Source organism: Crassostrea angulata, chromosome 9 (genome assembly GCF_025612915.1).
Source record: "Crassostrea angulata isolate pt1a10 chromosome 9, ASM2561291v2, whole genome shotgun sequence".
NCBI classification, from domain to species: Eukaryota; Metazoa; Mollusca; class Bivalvia; order Ostreida; family Ostreidae; genus Magallana; species Magallana angulata.
In genome coordinates, this window is record NC_069119.1 from 31,835,684 (window position 1) to 31,856,892 (window position 21,209).

General features: G+C 33.3%; 2 protein-coding genes and 1 pseudogene across 2 annotated transcripts; 1 reads left to right on the top strand and 2 right to left on the bottom strand.

Moving 5' to 3' along the window:
• Positions 1–92: 92 nt before the first annotated feature.
• Positions 93–3,536, bottom strand: LOC128164179 (uncharacterized). The gene is made up of 5 exons (XM_052827933.1): positions 3,462–3,536; positions 3,228–3,348; positions 2,527–2,590; positions 1,791–2,012; positions 93–910 (listed from the first exon to the last, which is right to left on the bottom strand). The coding sequence occupies exons 1-5, from the start codon at positions 3,494–3,496 to the stop codon at positions 582–584; spliced, it is 771 nt and encodes a 256-aa protein (XP_052683893.1). The 5' UTR covers positions 3,497–3,536; the 3' UTR covers positions 93–581.
• A 1,922-nt stretch (positions 3,537–5,458) lies between these two features.
• On the bottom strand, positions 5,459–6,688 carry LOC128163294 (uncharacterized; annotated as a pseudogene).
• Positions 6,689–6,739: 51 nt separating this feature from the next.
• Positions 6,740–20,449, top strand: LOC128163292 (ADP-ribosylation factor-like protein 5B). The gene is made up of 6 exons (XM_052826846.1): positions 6,740–7,015; positions 11,571–11,631; positions 14,769–14,916; positions 15,453–15,536; positions 17,058–17,209; positions 18,010–20,449. Exons 1-6 carry the CDS (start codon positions 6,970–6,972, stop codon positions 18,056–18,058), a joined length of 540 nt encoding a protein of 179 aa, XP_052682806.1. The 5' UTR covers positions 6,740–6,969; the 3' UTR covers positions 18,059–20,449.
• Positions 20,450–21,209: the final 760 nt, after the last annotated feature.

Genomic DNA, 21,209 nt, shown 5'->3' on the forward strand with positions numbered 1-21,209 from the left:
TAGTAAATTGAAAGTATACCAATGGTCAACAATTGCAATCAAATGCAACCATATGTGGCCATTTCAAGATTTTGGTGACCGAACTTGCCGTAGGTATAACAGTCTGGTGAACTCTGAATGCACAGATGGAGCGGATCAATTAAAGATTTTACTTTAATTAGATATAGTTGGAGCCGATCAAAGATCGAATTTTAATTAGAGTAATGTCCTGATAAAGAGTGGAAAAAAAGTTTGTCATACGAATTCGTATTCACGAGTCTTCGACTTTGGTTCTTGTACATTTAAACAATTAGCTTGTACAATTGAATCAATAAAGATGATGTCTTACATATAAATACAATTTCAAAATATTTATCAACTAAAGGATTAAAATGACACACATCTATATATTTGTAATTAAAAAAAAATATATTAGCAGGGTAAAATTCAGTGAGTACTACACAGTGTAAATGACGTTAACGGCTAAATGACGCAGGAATAAATTTATATACACACTGACGCCATCGTTAAAATGCTTCATTCACTTTCATATAATTATAAATTATTGCCCGTCGATAATGAATAGGCAAGTAGACAATGTCTCAGGACTCAGCAGCATTGATTTGAATAGAAGATAAAGCAGAATAATCATTCAGTACTACATCCGGGATATCCTCATCTTGTCGACTTTCCACGCCGGAAAAATTCACCGTCATCAGGGAAGCGATGCCGCTCTCTATCAGCTGAGCGTGAAAGGTCTTGAACTTTGACATGAGGGTATCGAACCGTGACTGCTCCTCTTCCAGCTGTTTATCCACCGCATCCATTTCGGACAGAAGGGCGGATCTCTCGTTTTCGAGGGCGGGCACCTGCAACTGCAGACTGCTCAGTTCTCTGTCGGTCGAGTTGATTTTCTGTCGCAGGTCTTTGACTGAGATTTCATGAAAAAAAAAGATTCCAAAGATTTATAGATAATTTTATGACTTTACTATCTTTTTCTGTTTTATTCTCTAGCTTCCATTTTTGTCTATAAATCCTTTCATTTTCAACTTTCATTTAATTAAAATTCATTTAAAGTTTTTCGAAATCTGATCACCAATTTTATTTGAAAACGATACTTGAATTGAAAATCACAATATATGATTATTTGTATATAGTTGTTCATCTTGACATAAAATAACGATACAACATTCCATTATATGGTTAAAAAAAACTAGTTAGTACTTTATACTGTTTGCTGACTTGTTTTAGATTTTTTATTCAATAGATACATGTGTATAATTTAAGGTTGTATGGGACACCGGTCGATATTAACGTGGATAAAAGTATACATTATGATCAAAATGCTCTCACCGGTTAAGAAATTTCAAATTTTACAATACTTGATCAAAAAATGTGTTGTAAAAATTATTGGAAAGATGAAAATCATAAAAGCCTGGGCAGCGGGATTCGATCTCACGACTTACAGATTCGTGGTTAACGTTCTAGACAACCGATTGGGCTACGTGAATTGTAAGGTGATAATTTCGGGGGGGGGGGGGGGTATAGACAACCAACTGCACTACGTTGATTGTAAGGTAATAATTTCGGGGGGGGGGGTATAGACAACCAATTGCGCTACGTTAATTGTAAGGTAATAATTTCGGAGGGGGGGGGGGGGGTATAGACAACCAATTGCGCTACGTTAATTGTAAGGTAATAATTTCGGGGGGGGGGGGGGGTTATTTTGATCGAAATACGTCACAATATGTAGGTGTCCCATACCACCTTAAAATTAATCCTAGTAGGAAGTTGTTAAACTCTTTCTATACTTTGTTTGCCATATTTCCGTCTAATGGCCCTGGACTCTTTCTCCAGCTTCCTGACTTCCCTGTCGTATTTCTGTTTCATGGTCAGTGTCTCCACTTTAAAGTTCCTGTCCTCGGTCTGGGATGACGAATCGATGAACTGAAGCAGGTCCGGCTCCACTGAACCAGAAGCGCTGCTTGTAGGATTCGAACCATCGTCCTCGTGGCTGGTGACGGGGTGAAAAACTGCAGAGACCGTCGAGTTGACCAACAGATATAAATTAAAAGAGAAAGAAAGAAAAGCCCCCTGGGTTTTAAGTTCAATTATAATTATTTTTAAAAAATGAGATAAAATGGAAAGATGCTTTAAACTATATTTATAAAGATTGCAAAAAATTTAAGTTTTCTCCTAAACTAAATACACATAGACAAAAATTACTTATCGTCACAGTAACAAAAAGAGGGGGGGGGGGGGGTAGGTTCAAAAGAAGAAATAGGATGAAGGGATTGGTTAAGCTATAAAACATTTTATATAAATTAAAGTTTTATCCTTAACTGCAGAGATAGAAGTTACAAGACCAAAATTCCTCTTCACCGCAGGGGAAGAAGATGAGTGAAGAGATGAATCAAATTTAAGAACATTGATTTTTATTTTATATTTTTCACTAAAAGCTTCCTCCCGGTACCTTTTTCTGGGGGTTTTTTTTTTATTCAAAGAGACAAAAAAGGGGGAAAAACCAACTCAATTATTGATAAGTACCTTGCAATAGGTTCAGACAAGAGAACAGAGCCGCAGCAGACACAGTGTGTTCGAATAAAACTTCCTGTTGGGGAGAAAAAGTAATCAGGAAATAAAATCTACATATATTATGATAAACAATTACTGCAAGTGTATAGAAAAATTGCAAGGCATGCAGTTTGTTTGATTTATATTGGCTTTGAATTAAGAGTCAACTGAAAAGGAAATTTTGCATTATTGTCCTTGCATAGTGTTTCCAGAGAGAGAGAGAGAGAGAGAGAGAGAGAGAGAGAGAGAGAGAGAGAGAGAGAGAGAGAGAGAGAGAGAGAGAGAGAGAGAGAGAGAGAGAGAGAGAGAGATGGGTTTTTTTAAATTTTGGATATTTTCACAATTTATTTCATAATGCATACTTGAACTGTTAAATTTATAATATGCCAGAAAAACATAACTTTACTCAGCTCACCGTACATACATGTAAGATCGCTACCTAACTATGAAAAATAACTTGTGTGGCGATCGTAAAATTGTGCGGGAGCGAATCTAGCTCACCGTACATACATGTAAGATCGCTACCTAACTATGAAAAATAACTTGTGTGGCGATCGTAAAATTGTGCGGGAGCGAATCTAAATCAGATTCATTAATTATATCAATAGACTTTTCAGCATGTTAACATGGTTCAGATTAATTGGTAGTAAATATATAATATATTCATTACTTACAAGAAGAACACTGTTAGCCTCCACCGGGGGTCCGAATCCCACGCTCAATACTGTCCCAATACAGAGAACCAGGGGCAAGTACAGACCCACTTCTTCAGCAGTTATCAATGATTCTGAAGCGCTGAAAGACACCCACGTCAAAATACCCATTTGTAAAGTACATGGTTTTTTTCTGGAAATTTTCTTAGAAATTGCTAATTAAATATGCATGTACCTAAACGCCTTTGTACAAACCTGTCACGGTCGTTAAAAAATTTGAACTCAGACATTGTTCCAAAGCTATCTGCTCCCTCGCGTTGACAAGAGAAAATGACGTCATAGAAAAGTGACGTGCATATCGGTGTACATTTACGTTGCACATTGAACGGCAACGAAATGTAGGCCACATTGCAGTCTCGTTCCGAACATGCAGACCCTATGCTTGCATGGGGGTAAAGGAGGGGGTCATAAAACTTGGATTAGCTCACTTTTTATCTCAATCTCACTTTTCCTCCATATAAATCGTTTTCCAAGATGAGCTTATTTTTTTCACTTTTCCTCATATATATAATTATATATCTCTCTAAACATATTTTTAGCATTGTCCAGAGTGAGATAAAACGTTAGCTCGTCCAGACATCAGCTGTCTCCATAAATCCCCGAAAAGCATGCAGAGACTTTGTCAGGAAACGGAGATCTACTAGTATATGAGCGTCTGGTTATAACGAAATTCTGCTAAAATCAAAGAAGTGTGTTTTAAATTACCAATTAAGTCTATGATTATGAGATTTTCATATCTTCACAAAACATCAGGCATAATTTAACCTGCATATCTCCGACCTATCTTTCAGACTGTTTAATTTGTATATAGGTATGAACTTATATATTGTATCTCCTGTTAAATTTATACGGCTGATTTTAATGTCAGCATCGTTTTTGAAACAGGAGGGGTGGGGGCGAGGCAGACTCATTAAAAAAATGCCAGTTCACAAATTATGAAAATCATTTAACAGCATCCAAAGGGGGGGGGGGGGGGGGTGGGGGCAACTCCACGTTAATTCATTTCTTTTTATATGCACACGAAATATGTTTGCTGCAAGAAAAGGTGGGGGTGGTTTCTTCTTGGGATTTACTTCGGAGTCGTCCATCCGAATTTTTTTTCAAACAGAGAGCTATAGACCTGCAGCTAGTAGTAATATATTAGATGAAGTTATGGGTTGGCAATGAAAAGGGGAATAACTCAATGTTTTTCCATCCCATTTCAAAATATCAATTCAGTGGCTCCTGAGAATCTTTGAAAACAAGAAATACCCTAGAAATAAGAAATTATTAAACGCATATTTAAATCAATACAAACAATATTATCAAAACGTAAAAAATTCCAACATAAATTTAAAAGGCAGATCTCTGTAGCAGGCTGTATGTACATTTACAAGACATTAGTGTTGTTGGTACACTGCAACAACAGGGCAAATGTTCCCTACAGTCAAGAAAAATGCATCTTTTGTAGCTAGGGTTGAGATGAGTAGAAATCATCTTGGAAGGCTTCTTAAGACACATTAATATTTTTTGTTAGAATCCATGTAAATATATGATTAAAAGAAAACCCGTCTTACAGTGCCGTTGCTTATCTCCACTTCAGCACTTCATGTAGTTTTGCTTTAAGCAGATGAGAGTCATTAATTTCCCCTGGATGGAATATCAGCATAAGCCGTAACCAAATGCAGCTCTGTAGACCAAGACAATGCAGATAAAGTGCCTTGTCAAAGGGCACAATATATATATATATATAGAGAGAGAGAGAGAGAGAGAGAGAGAGAGAGAGAGAGAGAGAGAGAGAGATGGGCTCAAACCAGCAACCACAACCTTTTGGTCAATGCGCTATGTACTCAACATAAAAACATACAGGTCTCTTTATGCCCTTTATTTGATAAAGATTCTTATTTGTTAATTAATATCAGGAAAATCAGGGTATAGTTGCATTGAGATGTCAAGAAATTATAGATTCCACAGAAACTGTTACCTGGGTGAGCAATGCCACCCGCGGGCCTCTTCTTTTTATTCCATAGTCAGACCGCCAGTGATTGTAAAATATGTTTACCACATTTAATAAAAAACAACTAAATCATCCACAAAATATTTTCAAACTATTTAAGAAAGCAGATTTTTTTTCACTTAAGATTGTAAATGAATTACATTTCTGGTTGGTTTATCTATGTATACCGTATTATGTTTTTGTACACATTTCTTTAAATATATGATATAAATGAAAAAATATACACATCTAAACAAACAGTTATATATATGATTTCATAGTAAATATCAAACAATATACATGTGCATGTATTGCATTCATAAAAATATCCTTAGCATTCATCAACCACATTCCCTAGCTGCCAATTCCATCTTGGTTAACCTTTGACCTTCTATTCTCTCTCTCTATTTTCCGGGAATAGTCATGTTTTAATCCTGTTCTGGGATTTATTTTCCTATTGACGGGGACTACTTTTCTGGTGGACCGAATTTCTCCATTGTCTCTATGACCAGGTTAAGGTGATCAAAGAAAGAGTTCACACCAACTCTCATCATCCGTGCTTCGAGGGCTTCAAAGTGTCTGAAAAATACACATTACATATTAGGCTATTATTTTGGTATTTTTACTGAAGTTCAAAATCATTTTCCATATTAAATCATGTTTTAAGTAAATGAGAGAGAGAGAGAGAGAGAGAGAGAGAGAGAGAGAGAGAGAGAGAGAGAGACAGAGAGAGAGAGACAGAGACAGAGAGAGAGACAGAGAGACAGAGAGACAGAGAGAGAGACAGAGACAGAGAGAGAGACAGAGAGACAGAGACAGAGAGAGAGACAAAGACAGACAGACAGAGGGACAAAGACAGACAGACAGAGACAGACAGACAGACAGACAGACAGACAGACGGAGAGAGAGCGAGAGAGAGAGAGAGAAAGAGAGCTTACATATTAAGAACATTTCCTTTCACAACAAGTTCTTTCTTCATACCACCTCGTTTGGGCTCTGAGTCCTACACTAAGAGTGCCAAAGGCAATCTGTGCCTCCCTCTCTGTTGGGAAGGGTACACTCAAATCTCTAAAAAATAAAATAATTGTATATAACATAGTCACAGTACAAGTGAGTTGAAAATGTTCAGATAATTAACCTTATTCATTCATATGAAACGGTATATTGGATATTGGAACAGTATAGAGTTTTCATTGAGCATGTAGTTATTGTCTATTCAAGAAAGCTACATGTGTACATCAGTACATAATTACACATATTCTATATTTTATCATTGTTTCGTGCGACATGAAAGTAAATATGTTCCACGGTTGATTGGTAATTGGATAATTGCAACTTACACTTTTAGCTTCTTCTCTGTCATGTTGTTCTTAATGAAAATACACAGTTCTGACGTTAAACAAGTCCACAGTCACATTGCGTTGGTTATTAAAGTGAAAGTGAAACCGGAAATCTATGTTACGCATGAGCAAATGATTTCGTTTGAAACTTCCGATAGGTCGTGTCAGTGAAAGAATTCTCATGTGAATCACGAAACAGAATCAGCTGTGTTGTGAAAATCGTGGATTTGACGTTTATTTTGTTCATATGTCGATTTTCTTCACTCTTCATTTAATAATAATGTGAAGATAAGTTTGTTTTTTTTTAATTTTACGTTTTTGTCAACACCGATTCCATAACGAAGGGAATCACCAGTTTATTTATAGAATCCCAACCCGATTTCTAACAATGGGGCTACTCTTCACAAGACTTTGGAGTTTATTCACAAATGAAGGTATGTGATGAATATTGAGACACTGTGTCTTTTCCTGATATCGTTTCTATTGTAAATGAACATGTTGGTTTCTTCAAGAATGTGTGTTGTGAAGAATTCAAGATCATTATTCATTTACAACATACTCTTGTTATACAAACGGAATCTTGTACTAATACACAGTTGTGCCAGAGGCTTTATTATAACTAGAGCACTAGACTATCCTTCATGTTTATCACAGTTTTATGTAATCATAGTATTATGTATTGAGGTTCCTGTAACTTAATGGATTTGAAGTTGTTAAGATTAATCTCTTAGTTACTAATGTAATATACCAAAATTTCAATTGATAAATTTGATAACTACATTTTGTGGTTTGTTGGTATCATGAACTTCATCACTTACATGGCATGTGTTGTTAAAATTGATGTAAAGAATCAACAAGTAATTTCTGCGGTTACTGAATGATACATGTAGTGTTAATTCAGTAAGAGTCATCATATAGTTAATTATCTAAACACCCCCTCCTCCCCCCCCCCCCCCAACCCCCAAGTTCTAAAAAAGTTGATAGTTTCCCCACTGACTCCCCTTTCAACCTGAACAAATAAATTAATCTACTCCTCAAACTAATTCAAAGAAATTGACCTTAGATATACCCTGGTACTCATCGCACATCTGAACTTATGGAGCTTATAGATAAACACTAAAGATTGAAAATTCAACTCCTATATACATGTAGGTCCCTGGTTTTTTTTTTTAAAGAAGTATATAATGTAGGTTCAAAGGCACTGAGACTAAGATATGAAATCCAATATTAGTTTATAATGCCAACTTTAGGAATGTTACATACTATTCAAAGACACTAACCATGCTAACTGTTGAACATATATTTGGGTATAACCATACATGTTAACTCTACCGATTTACGCGGAAGTCTACCGCTTTTTAGCTCTATCTTCCGCCTACCGCTTTTATTAAAAAATCTACCGCTTTTCTTCAAAATACGATCCTTGTCTTGATAGATAGCCATTTTGGAAGCCATTGTAGTAAAAAAATATCGTCGGGTTTGAAATTAGCGAGTGACTTTGAATCGGAGGCACACACATGCTTTTTTAAGCCAGTTGAATGATAGGTTTTCAAGCATGTGTTTTACATTGAACAATGAAAGAAGCTACTTCCCATGATTACATTAGTTACAAGACATGTCGATGGTGTCCTTGCCAAGATAAAAGAAGCTTTGCAGTTCCACACTTGGCTTTAACGATAACTGAATATATCTTTTCACTTGGCCATAACAGTAAACTTGACTTGCAGTTTATTGCAATGCAGCATGATTTGTGATAAGCATGTAAACATCGTTTTGATATTGAAAAAGAATATATGATTTCCTACAAGTTCTTACTTCTCTTATATGTTGAATTTTGGCAAATTAACCTATTTTTTCTGAACCAAGGCAATTGTTAAAGTCTCTGCACTCAAATATTTGTCCTCTAAAAATAAATAGCTTTAATACGGTAATCAATATTATGGTAAATGCATGCAAACATTTTTATTGCATATGTTGATTTTACTAATTACTAAACAGAAACCCTTACTACATTTGTAGTACATCAAAATCTATGCTGTGAAATATACACGATAAAGACCGTGCGCAATGCTACGGCTTTTCAATTAAAAATCTACCTATTTTTCATCACTGGAGGTTAACATGTATGGTATAACTGTTTACAATTTGTAGTCCTTCCAAGGCAGCTGGGTATAGATCTTTTAAGTCATTTTAGTCCCACAGTTAAAATTTCACAATATCCTAAAAAGTATTAATCGTGATTTTTTGCTGCAATAATCAAAGTTTAAACATTGAAACATTTTTGAAGACTAAAGATAGTATTCTCTATGGGTTTAATTTCGTGGAAAAATGATAAATTGCGAACTTAGTGAAATTGAAACCATTCTGACTATTTGCCAATCTACAGTACATGTAACTGCATGTAGATGAGAGTGAAATTTCTTATAAACTGGATATCAATTTATCAACATCATAAATCATGTCAACTTTATTGCGAGAAAAAAATATTTATTGATACCTTGAATTGATATATTGTGAAATAATTATGATCTGATATATTGTTATCAGTTTGATTTGAGGAAGAAACATTTTGTGACCCCGGTATTTTTTCCCTGAAGTGAAGTCCAAGGTACTGAACTATTTGTGGCACATTGTAATGAACAAAATGTGAGATTCTGTGAAACCAGGGTCAGACTATGTCGCTATGATTTACAGACAATACGTTTCTTATTAACAATGTTTGCATGCATGGGGGCATTAATTTAGTCTAGAAAATGCAATGTTGAATCAAGCTTTATAGCTGAATCTGACTTGGCCATCATACAATCATGTAGCCTAGGTTTATAGTTTTAATACATCTTTGCTAGCCGAGGGTTTACAGAGGAGCAGAGTAGATTGTAAAACCTTGGCTAGCAAAAATGGCTTAAATACTGTTTATACCTTAAAGGCTGTTACATTTTATGGGGGGTTGTGTGCTGATTTTGACTAATTTTGGGGGTTAATGCCAATAAATTACCAAAATCAATGTCATCATTTCAAAAATTGTCAAGATTATATACATTCTATAGAAAAAGTCGAATGCTGAAATTTTTACCTATACTAGTTTGAACGATCTGTGTCTTTTACAATTTTTTTTTTTGTTTTTGCATAATTATGTATCTAATATAATGGAGTAGGAAGTTTAAGTGATTGATATACTTAAAGAAACTGGCGACTGGCGAGCTTAGTTTATCGTGATTAATAGATGTGTCGCTGTCATCATGGATGGTAATTAAAGTCAGGAAACCACAGAGATCTCACACACTTCACCTCACGCCACAGTATTTATATATATATACATTGTATACCGGTATATCAAGTTTGATTGTAACTCTACTCATAATGAAATTGAATCAAATAAGTATTTGTATTAAATGTGTATTGATAATACATGTAGGTAGTAATAATCCTGCTCTAGAATTTTTTTTCTTGGCTAAGACTATACTAATGTGCTCCTCCATACTCTAGATAACCATGCAGATAATTAGGTGATCAAAAAAGAATTCAAGTTTGATGATAACCATGATGATAACTAAACTGATCGTAATAAAATTGAATCAGTGAAGTATATCTTTATACTGTACAATTGTGTGGATCCAGAATTTTTTTCCATGGAGGGGGGTCTGACTCTGAGGGATATTTGAGTTTGGACCCCCCTCTCCCTCTAAATCTCTGCGTATTAAAAGCTTAACCTAGTATATATATTGATTTAGCCGTAAGGATAATTGTAATAAAAATATTAAAAAATTCACTGTAAACCTTTTTTGTTTTTAGTATACCGGTTTTACACTCATTTACGATGAATGCCAACCCAGTCTGTGGGCATATGCTAAATTTTGATTTATGTGACACTGATTTAATTTTACACAATATTAAATATGAACGATTATCAGATGTGTGGTAATTGAAACTCAATTGATTTACTTACACATTAATCTTAACACAGTTTGAACTATTCAACACATAAGTGTAAACTTTGTTGTAATTTTGATCACTTGGGTAATTAACTTTCCACAAATTTGAAATGTAAATGATAATCTGAGATCCTTGGTAATTGAAATTTGATACAGAATTGATATCTACACAGTTTTACACACAAATTTGAAATGTAAATGATAATTTGAGATCCTTGGTAATTGAAATTCGATACAGAATTGACATATCTACACAGTTTTACACAGTTTACTGTTGTAATCATATAAAATGTCAAAACAAGACATGATCAAGATATGTTGCATTTTTTATTTCCTCTTTAAATCTGTACGTGAATGACACAGATGTGCCTGCATGCACAATGGCTCATTATTCCAGGATTACTGTGTGATGATGCAGCTAACAGATTCAGATCTCCTACATTGGTGGAATGTCGTATTCCTCTCTCATGATAGCTAGTCCATAGGGTGGTCGTACTGTCTCTGTAATCCTCACTGCAGATCTATTAAATTTGATTGTTATGTTACATAAAGGTTGCCAAGATACTATTAATAAAGGGTTTTTACTAGATATGTATATATTTTACACATTTCAAAACATTGATTTTAGGAGAGGGGGGATGGTCAGTGATTTTGTAAAACGCCATGTACCTAGTCTATCATATATCAACAGTCAAAATATAATACGCATGCATAAATGCAAGTGTTGACAATTCAATGAAATGCTGTGTAGGTCACATCAAGTTATTGCTGTATTTTTGTGAAAGGTATTTGACAGTTTGACATTATGATTGTTTTCCCAATTTGGAATAATTAATTCACTGTTGAGTAAAAAAAAACCCAACCCCAAACCAAAAAACTAATCACAGAACTGGCCATTCCCTTTGATAGAGAAGTAGGCCAGGCCTGCATGCAGGCAATGCCTGTCTCCACTCGTTTAAGAGAATAGCCTGGAATACTGGAATACCAGAAGTTCAAGTATATCTGTACATTGTACTTGTAAATTGTGTAAAGAGGACTATTTTTGTTGTTGTTTCAGAACATAAAGTTATCATAGTGGGACTCGACAATGCAGGGAAGACCACCATTTTATACCAGTTGTAAGTATTTTTAGCACAATGGCTATTAATTCATTATGGGACATGCATTTAATTATAGATTTGTCTGCACGTCTGTATATAAATGAATAGAGCTAGACCTTAATGTTTTAACCATAAATTACCAATGTTCAAAGATCAATTAAATTTATTTTCATATTAATACTCTAATGCAGTTATGTAATTTTATTGAGAGTAATTATTATTGATTGCAACTTTTTGCGCCTTCAAAGGTAAAAACCTAGTTGAAATTTGTCAATTTGTTTAAGATATATATGCTTTTACGCAGACTGAATTTATAGTTAATAGCAGTTTTAATGGGAAAACTTTTAAATTATCATATTGTTTATAGACACAATAATACATTCATCATGCAGATCAGAATTCCATCTATAGAAAGCAAAGATTTAGCTCTAAAACATTTTGTGTGGCTCGATCTCAAACAATTTGTGTGGTTTTTATAATGTCCAGCAGGTCTTTGAACGGGAAATCTTTGCTTTGGCTTCCCCTATTCAGACCCTCAATGAAAAGGACACAGCATGTGCAAGGAGCAGCACAACTGATCAAATAAAACTGAACAATCTGTCCTTTTGTCCCTTCAATACATTGGCCTGAGCACACATTTATTCATCCTCACATGTACAGAATGCCCGGGATATAGAGAAAAAAATGATTGATAAAAAGGAGAAAAATGTGAAAGCGTTAGTCCAGACACGCATTTAATTCCGATAGCCTCATGAATATTCAGGTAACCTAATTATGAGATTAATGACTGTCTAAAGAGTGTAATTTACCTGTGGTTCCGACATTGTGCATGATAATAAGATTTAACCTCACCTGTCAACCTGTGAGACTAGATTATAAAGTCATATGTTGACCAAAGGTGTGATTACACCTGTTCATGTTGTGTTGCAAGATATACCGGTATGAGCTTTGTTTTAATACTACCGTATATATATTAATTACTGTAGAAACACCTAGTATATATTTGATAAGTGAAAATTTCGTTGTTTACAAATTAAACCAAATAAAATTTTGTTTGTTTGGGTTTAATTTTGTCATATCATTATTTTTGAAGTGCATCTTGTATCAATTAGATATTTAGGAGTACTTGTGCTAAAAATTTGTAGTGTATTTAATTTCATTAATCTATACCACCAATGAAAATAAAAAAATATTTCTGCTTCTAGACCCTACTATCAATCGGATATTCATTGTCCATTTTGTTATTTTATCTCATGTTAATTGAAAATGCAATTGAATTTAAAATTATTTATATTTAAAAGCAAAATGAAAAGCTTTTTGCAGCACCCAATAATTGACATATTTTCTGCATGTCTTTGCAATATAAGAATGGTTGGTTATGATCGACCATTGTGAATAAAAAAATCAAATAAACGGTTAATGGCATGATGAACCAATGAGCATGATGAGGGGCAATAAATTAATACTGTATGCAAGGAAATATTTGCCCCCATTTTATTATTGCCCCTTTGGCCCTCATGGTCACTCAGTGGGTGAAAATAAGACTTGGCAAATTCTAATGTCTCTTATTGTTTCTGTAATACAAAACTGTATCTGGGCGAATTCAAGATGGGGAGAACCTGTTTGTAAGTGAAGAAGGGCAAAAATTACTCCGTATATAATAAACATATTTATTTTATTGTAATAAAAGGGAAGAAGGCCCAAAACTACACAGGGCGAAAATAACACTGTATACAGCTAGCTAATATATCCTACCAGTATACTGTGGTTTCATTTATATTCAAGGGTATCAATTTTCGTGGATAAAGTGAAAATCACTGTTTCAAGGATACGTACTAAATTCGTGGTCAATGACCCTAACAATACAAATAATTAGTAGAAATTGCACTTCAATGAACATTTAATTTCATGGATGAACTTAACAACGAAATCCACGAAAATTAGTATTCAACAAATATTGATGAAACCACAGTATCCTGCCAGTATACATGCTTTTCACTTAGTCACACTGTGTATGAAGTTTTCTGACAAGAAATTGGATCAAGGACAGCTGAATTTGATAAACAGCTGGAACTGATGTCAATAATTTAAATTCAAACTTCATTGTAATAAATTGCATGACCTCCCTCCTAGAAATGAAGACATTAATTGATTGGAAATGATATACCTCCTTAGAAGCCTGATACTAGAATGCATAATGCTATTGGAGTAAACCAGGCATTTATCAGACACATAAAATGATAATTCAGTGCATTTGTAATTAAATTGAGAGGTTAGTCATATTCTATTCCTAACATATTGCTCCCAGCAACATTTGTGCTTTGTTACAAAATCATGCTGTGCGCCTTGTGGAATTTTTATTTTAGCATTACAGTTGACTTGTGTAAAGGAAATATCAATAAATAAATAGGCAATTTTCAGTAGTTTGTCAGACTTCTTTTTTATATTTTCATCATGGTAACTGAGTTATCATGAATAAGTAATTTTCCATTATAGAGTTCACATTAACACTCCCCCTCTCTCTCTCTTGTCCTTAGATTCAATCTCCTATCCCCCCCACTCCCCCAAGATCTTCCTTTTCTTAAGAAGTACAATTACTGTATTACTATATGACATTTGGTTGTGTACTCTATTTATTGTTTTAGCAACAACAAAAAAAAAACAGCTTCTGATGAAGCAAATTCATTGTTTAATCATATATATAATAATAATTTTAATAGATAGTTACATATAGAAATTCACTGAACTAAATCAACATTCATTGACATTTTCCACTCTGAACATCTTCCCGGCTAAATTTAGTACATAAAACATGAAATATGTACATGTATGGAGTAGTATAAAAATATGTGCACTAATTAACTCGTGCAAATTTGCTGGAAAAATTTTCCACTAAATATTGTTCATGTTTAATATCGTGAATATACTGTGTACAGGGAAATTTTCACCCCCTTTTATTATCGCCCCTTTTGCCCTCATTATCAACGGTCGAATTTAAGACATGGCGAATTATGATGTCTCAGACTATCTCTTTTAAAACACATCTATGTCTGGGCGAATTCAAGACGGGGCGAAACTAACATGAGGTGAAAATAACCCTTTATGTAGTAGTTTATAGTATAATGTATAATGATCTTGATTTTGCTTTGATATAGTTTAATGAATGAGGTTGTCCACACGTCGCCGACGATCGGCAGTAACGTGGAGGAGGTGATCTGGAAGAACATCCACTTCCTGATGTGGGACATAGGGGGCCAGGAAACACTGCGGTCAGCCTGGAACACATACTACAGTAACGCTCAGGTATAAACAGTACATGAACTACAGTAACGCTCAGGTATAAACAGTACATGTACTACAGTAACGCTCAGGTATAAATAAAACATGTATTATAGTAACGCTCAGGTAAAAACAGACATGTACTACAGTAACGCTCAGGTAACAAACAGTACACATACTACAGTAATGCTCAGGTAAAAACAGACATGTACTTTAATAACACTCAGTTGTGTAAGTGACTGTGTATTGCTCAGGTAAAAACAGAACACATAATATAGTAAAAACAGAACATGTACTACATGGACTTATTTTTGAGAAAAAAAAATTAGAACTGGAAAATATCATATTACTGGTATTTCATTTTAGATGTAGATTCAAAAATGTGAGTCAAAATTTTTAGCTCAAAGGAAAATGTTCTGATTAATGGTGTTTTAATATTTTAATATTTTGTACAATCTCAAAAAAAATTTATACTGTATATATGTGATACAATATGTGCAATGTTTTCACCTTTCCATGGTTTGTAAATTTAATGCTTTTATAATTTGTCTTTTGATCAGTTTGTAATTCTGGTTGTGGACTCAACAGACAGGGAGAGGTTGTCCATCACGAAAGAGGAACTCTGTAAAATGTTGAACCATGAGGTAAAAACTTTATAAGATTCAACCCCTTCCTCCCACCACAACCCCCCCCCCCATAAAGAAAAAAAGCAAATAAGGTCCATCTTATTTTGTGAATTGATGGACACATACTTACTCAATGTGCATGTCTTAAATCATATTAATGTTTATTTAAAGGGAAAGTTATGATAGATTAATGATATCCTTAGTCCTGGAGAAATTTGACCCAGTTATGTACATTTTATAAGTAAATAAAACAAGATAAGATAGTAAGATACAGGTAAAAGTTGATGATAAATGAGCCACAGCTGATTGCTGACAGGATAGAGACATGCATTTGCCATTGCTTGTATAATGACCTAAAAATGTTACACTCCACAGCTATAAGAGGTCTACCTCTTCTTATGTACACAATTCTAGCATTGCATAGTATGTGGCACAAAATTGAACAAATATCTGTTGTTATTAGAACCATTTTAACAAAAGCTTGGATATTGGGTAGTTGTGTCAAACATCAATTTGACCTAGGCATGTCTATTTCATTGCTAGCCACTCAGCCATGGCTCCTTGAAATCAACAAGATTTGTCTGGCTCATGAGCTAAAATTACGCAATTGGTGCATATTTTGCTCAAAACCGTTTCATTGTTAATTATTTGTTTTGTCTTAAGAAAAAAATAGCTACGTCCTACTGAAAGTCCAAGGTCTTGTTAAAATGGTTCTAATACCGAAGGATTTGTTTTCATAACACTGGTTGAAAGAGTAAGTTTATATACCTTATTTGTTAGTTCAACCAGAAGTAGAACTTATTTTATCAGACTGAAGTAGGAGTTACATAAAGTCACCTCTAAATCTTGTCATTATGATAGAACCGCTGGGTATAATATATATACCTATTTATATGCAAGTTAAACAGAGGTAATGATATTTATTTTAAATGAGAAAACCACAAAAGTTTATAAGAAAATCAAAGTTTCATTAGTAAAAATCAGCTTCGTGTCAACTGGTTGAAATTCAAATGCTTGAATTAAGATCTCAAAGCCTTAGCCTCAAAGTATTTTTTTTTCATCATGAAAATGTTATTTATTTAACCTTAAATCTTTATAAATGAAATGAAATCAAAAGATTCTGAAATATTTTGATGGTATTCATGCATTTAATAAAGTTTTTGCAATTTAGGCCTCATGGATATATTAATGGAATAAATATACAAAATGAGATCAAATTAGAAAAAAAAAAACAATTGTAATGTTGCATCAGTGGCTCAAACTCCTCTTCCTTTAGGTGCTAGGTCTCCGTGAATCCTCAAAGCCAAGCAGTTCATTGAGTAGTTTAGCATCATATAACAACTACAAGACATATGAATTTTGTCTATATAAAAGGCAGTTCTATGGTAGTGTACATATAAAAAGATTCTGGATAATTTAGAGTTCTCAAACATTGCTGAGGATTGGAGAATGTTTAGCAGGAAAAAATTTAACTAATTAATTGAAAATTTTGCAAAATTATACTTGTATCTTTATCAATGGGTTTTTCATCGCTCTTAGGACCTCAGAAAAGCAGCCATGTTGATATTTGCCAACAAGCAGGATGTAAAAGGCTCGATGTCTGCAGCCGAGATATCTCAGCATCTCAATCTCACTTCCATCAAGGATCACCCCTGGCATATACAAGGTTGTTGCGCTTTGACAGGAGAGGGGTAAGTCACACAATAAAGAATTGGCTATCTTTAAAAAAATCATTGTATATCCATATTAATTAGAAAAAAGATCTTTATTTTTTGCTAAAAATTTTTTTTATCAAGGTGTAGGTTATTTTAACAGAGCAGGAGGCAATTTGAAGCAAGCAATAATTTTCTGGCGCAGTAAATGTTTTACTTTGTTGTCTTAGATATAAAAATTTCAAATTTATTGGATTTGTCAAAATAAGGTTGAAGCACCAAACATGAACACTGTAAGTGTTTCTTCTAGCGATTTGACTACTTAGTTCAAATCCTTGGATATTTTGATGGTATTTTCTTAGCTCATTTAAGATATTGACTTTTGATAATGAAATCACTCAATAGTATACATATTTCATTTTCACAGTTATGACATTTTTTTCAATTTTGTTACCGTGAGCTAAAGTTGTCAATGCAAATGTTTTAAAGTTGTGTAGAAAATTTCAGCTTGTAATTTCCTTTAAAATAGATTGAAATAGTAATACTACCTGTAATTATGTTTGTTCCTTATGACATCAAAACTTTAACATTCTTATGTTACAATTAGTAATGCAATAGCTTTCCTGCACAACATTTTTTTTGCTATTTGATATTATAAGCAGAGAGTGTAAAAATCCTTTGACCCTACTTGGATATTTGACTGTGTAATATGAGGCAGTTATAGTACATTGACAAGATTTTACGAGTGAATGTTCAAGCATATAACAGAACCCTCCAGTCCATTTTAATGACTCAGAACACAGATAAAAATTACAGAACATATTGATTTTCTTTTCCAGGTTGTATCAAGGCTTAGAGTGGATCACTAGCAAACTGAAGGGTCGGTGACCTTTAGTGTGACATAAGGTCAAATATCAAGGGTCAAGGGTTCATCAGACTTTGGAAGAAGATTTTAAGAGCTTTGGTTCTGTCTTAATTTGTTTTGTTTTTCCTGATTATTCAGCCCCTAGTCCTAAATATTAAACACAAACAGAACCGAAATTCTCAGGAACTGTGGCCACAAAGTTTGACTTGCAAGAACAGATTTTGATACAGTGATTTTTTTTTATTTTTACTGGAGTGAAATATCTTATAATTTTGACATTGGTATGTCAACTTTCATCTGATATTTCTACATGAACATCTTCTATTCATGACATTTTCGTAGGAGATAAAAATTGTTGTAAGTTAATGGCAAAGGAGTGAAGTTTTTAGTGTTCAGAAAAAAGTGCTTTTATTTTCGAATTGAGAGTGATGTGCTTAACTGAGAATATTGTTAGCATGTTGACATTGTCTGCTATGAAAGATACTGTGTCTTGTTTACTGGTATTACGATATTGTTAAACCTTGTTTTATATAAATAATGCCAAATATACCACTACAACTATTCCCAACTCTTGCACTATAGTATGTCTCAGCATTTGTGCTAAAAGTAATAACTGTGTGAGAGGATATTTAATGTAATACAAACAAGCAATACTATAACAGAGTAATTTTGGCCAGTGATAGGGGTAAAAAAATATAACATTTAGAGCATTGACGTAATACATGTATGTGTCACTTATGCATTAATAGTACATCATTTTCAAAGTACTTGGTATTCAAAGCATTACCGAATTACAGGTATTTATTTGGCAATTATAATGTCTAGAATTCAACCTGAAACAGAAAGTAATTTATCTCCTTTAATGAAGTATTTGGTGGCATCTAAAACTTAAGTGTTATATAGCCAAAAGAATTAATGATTATGAACAAGAGAATATCAGAACTATATATAGAATCAGTTGAAAAAGTTAGTTAAATTAAGTAGCAAGAAGATAAAATATTGGGCATGTTCAATAGTTTCACAGTGAGATAGCATTGCCAAAATTCAAGCTTAAGTTGGACATTATTATCAATTTAAATCATTTTAATTTTTAAATTATTGTTTTATTACTAAAGGGTAAATTTTTACTTTCATGCACATGATTTTTTACATACAGTGGTCAGTTAACATGACTTGTGTAAACTACATGAGTACACATGTATTTTAAAAAGAGATATTAATTATATTCTAATTCCATGACTGTATCACACAATTTGTACATGTAACTTCACATGCATGTATATATTTATTGGATTATTTTTGAGTTATATATCCAAATACATGTGGACTGTACAGAAGCATTTTGATAAAAGTGGTGCCATAAACCTGGGGTTTTCCCAGATTTGAACAAAGATGCATGTCATGTAAACATTATTGCATTAGATAAAATTTGGCTAAAAACTTCTGGTATGGTTAATTAATCAAGTACAGATATGTATTTTAAACATTTTGCATTCAATATAGAAAAGTCTGTTATGAGTTTTATTTGTTTGATAAGAGAGAGAGAGAGAGAGAGAGAGAGAGAGAGAGAGAGAGAGAGAGAGAGCTGTCTGTGTCTGATGCACTTCTACACTTTATATGTTTTCACTGTAAGCTAGCTGGTGCAAAACTAGTAAAGCTTACTCAACAACACTCCTTCACTTGTTAAATAATATTTGTCATTATTCATTATTATGAATTTGCTTTTAGATAATATAGCGACTAGTTAGGGCTGTCTGAGAGTATGTGAATGTAATGATTGCATGGGATCCACTTTCTTCAAGACATGAAACACATGAATGACTCTATACCTTCCCCATTCCTTCCCATAAAAAATCATCAACACCAAAAATAAAAAACAAAAAACCCCAGAATTCTTAGCATCTGCAAATTTTTCAATTTTCAAAATTTTGATTTTTGGTTTTTTTTTTCATAAAAAAATGCTGCAGTGATTCATTTGTTGACTATATATTAAAAATTATTTTGATTCCTGTACTGAATCTAAATCAGTCAGAGATCAGATCTGTATTTGATAAAACATTTTAGCCTCGGATGGAATCTGATATACCGTATTTATAAGACTAAGGTCCTACATTGTGATGATGTACATAATATTTATTTGGGGCATTTTCAGTCAAAAGGTTGAAACAGATGCATGGATATTGTATAAATGTTTTGCCTGCAAATTCAATATGTCTTCAAAATTCATGTTTGTATATACATAAGTATAAATTGTCTTTGTCATAGTCAATACAATGAATTATCAGTATGTATTTTTCCTGCGCCAGTACTTTGTACAATCATTTTCTGTGTTTTTTCGTCATTAATTGTTTCACCACTGCGTGTGTCAAAAATTTTGTTTTTAATCTTGTTATTACATTATTTTATTCATTGTGTGTACATGTTGAGTACAGCTCTTTGTTGGTATCAGTGAGTGGCGTGAATTGTTTGAACTTGTCAACTTTTTAAATTAATTTCCTGAAAAGCTGATCAATATATATATAACTCTGGTGTTAACTGCGTTAACTGAAGATTAAAAAGTCTGGAATTACATTGGTTTGTGGAGTGGATGCCTGTGGCCATTTTTATACTATATAAACCTCCTTTAGAAGAAGAGCTCTATATATAGAAATAGGAAAACACTGAAATTTTAAAGTTGATGTTTTTTGGAATTTTTCTTTACTAATTAATAGTTTTAAGCCTAAAAAATCAATTTTAAAAATTCAAGACAGATCTTATGTTTATAATAATTTGTTGACCAGCCATCCGCCTTAATTTCAATATACTCATAATTTTAACTCTTTTTTTAGGAGATTATTAAAATGAGAATATAATTATCGGTGACATTTCTCTTGAATATTTGTCAGGTAATATGTTTTGAATTCTCATTCTGTTTCATTAGTGTTCATCTTGATTGCATATTAGAAATTAAACTATTTTGCTTTTTAACTGTAAATTTATATGATATCCTTTCTGTAATAAGTTTTAAACTCAGTCTCTTAAAAGTTTTCACCTAATTTGCAAGAAAGATATATACTGTTTTTGGAAGAATGAGGACCAAGTTTCCCTTTTATCTCCTTAATTTTAAGTGGGAAATCATCCAAATACAGAAACGTTTAATCAATACACAGAATAACATAATAACTCCCAACCCCA

What these genes read in the sequence shown, in the direction of transcription:
- LOC128164179 (XM_052827933.1), bottom strand. Translation starts at nt 3,496, where the DNA reads ATGTCTGAGTTCAAATTTTTTAACGACCGTGACAG. An exon ending in TTGTCTGAACCTATTGCAAG is followed by an intron (nt 2,013 to 2,526) that starts GTACTTATCAAT and finishes CGGTCTCTGCAG; the next exon opens with TTTTTCACCCCGTCACCAGC. An exon ending in ACGGAAATATGGCAAACAAA is followed by an intron (nt 911 to 1,790) that starts GTATAGAAAGAG and finishes ATGAAATCTCAG; the next exon opens with TCAAAGACCTGCGACAGAAA.
- LOC128163292 (XM_052826846.1), top strand. Translation starts at nt 6,970, where the DNA reads ATGGGGCTACTCTTCACAAGACTTTGGAGTTTATTCACAAATGAAG. An exon ending in ACCACCATTTTATACCAGTT is followed by an intron (nt 11,632 to 14,768) that starts GTAAGTATTTTT and finishes GCTTTGATATAG; the next exon opens with TTTAATGAATGAGGTTGTCC. An exon ending in TGCGCTTTGACAGGAGAGGG is followed by an intron (nt 17,210 to 18,009) that starts GTAAGTCACACA and finishes TTTCTTTTCCAG; the next exon opens with GTTGTATCAAGGCTTAGAGT.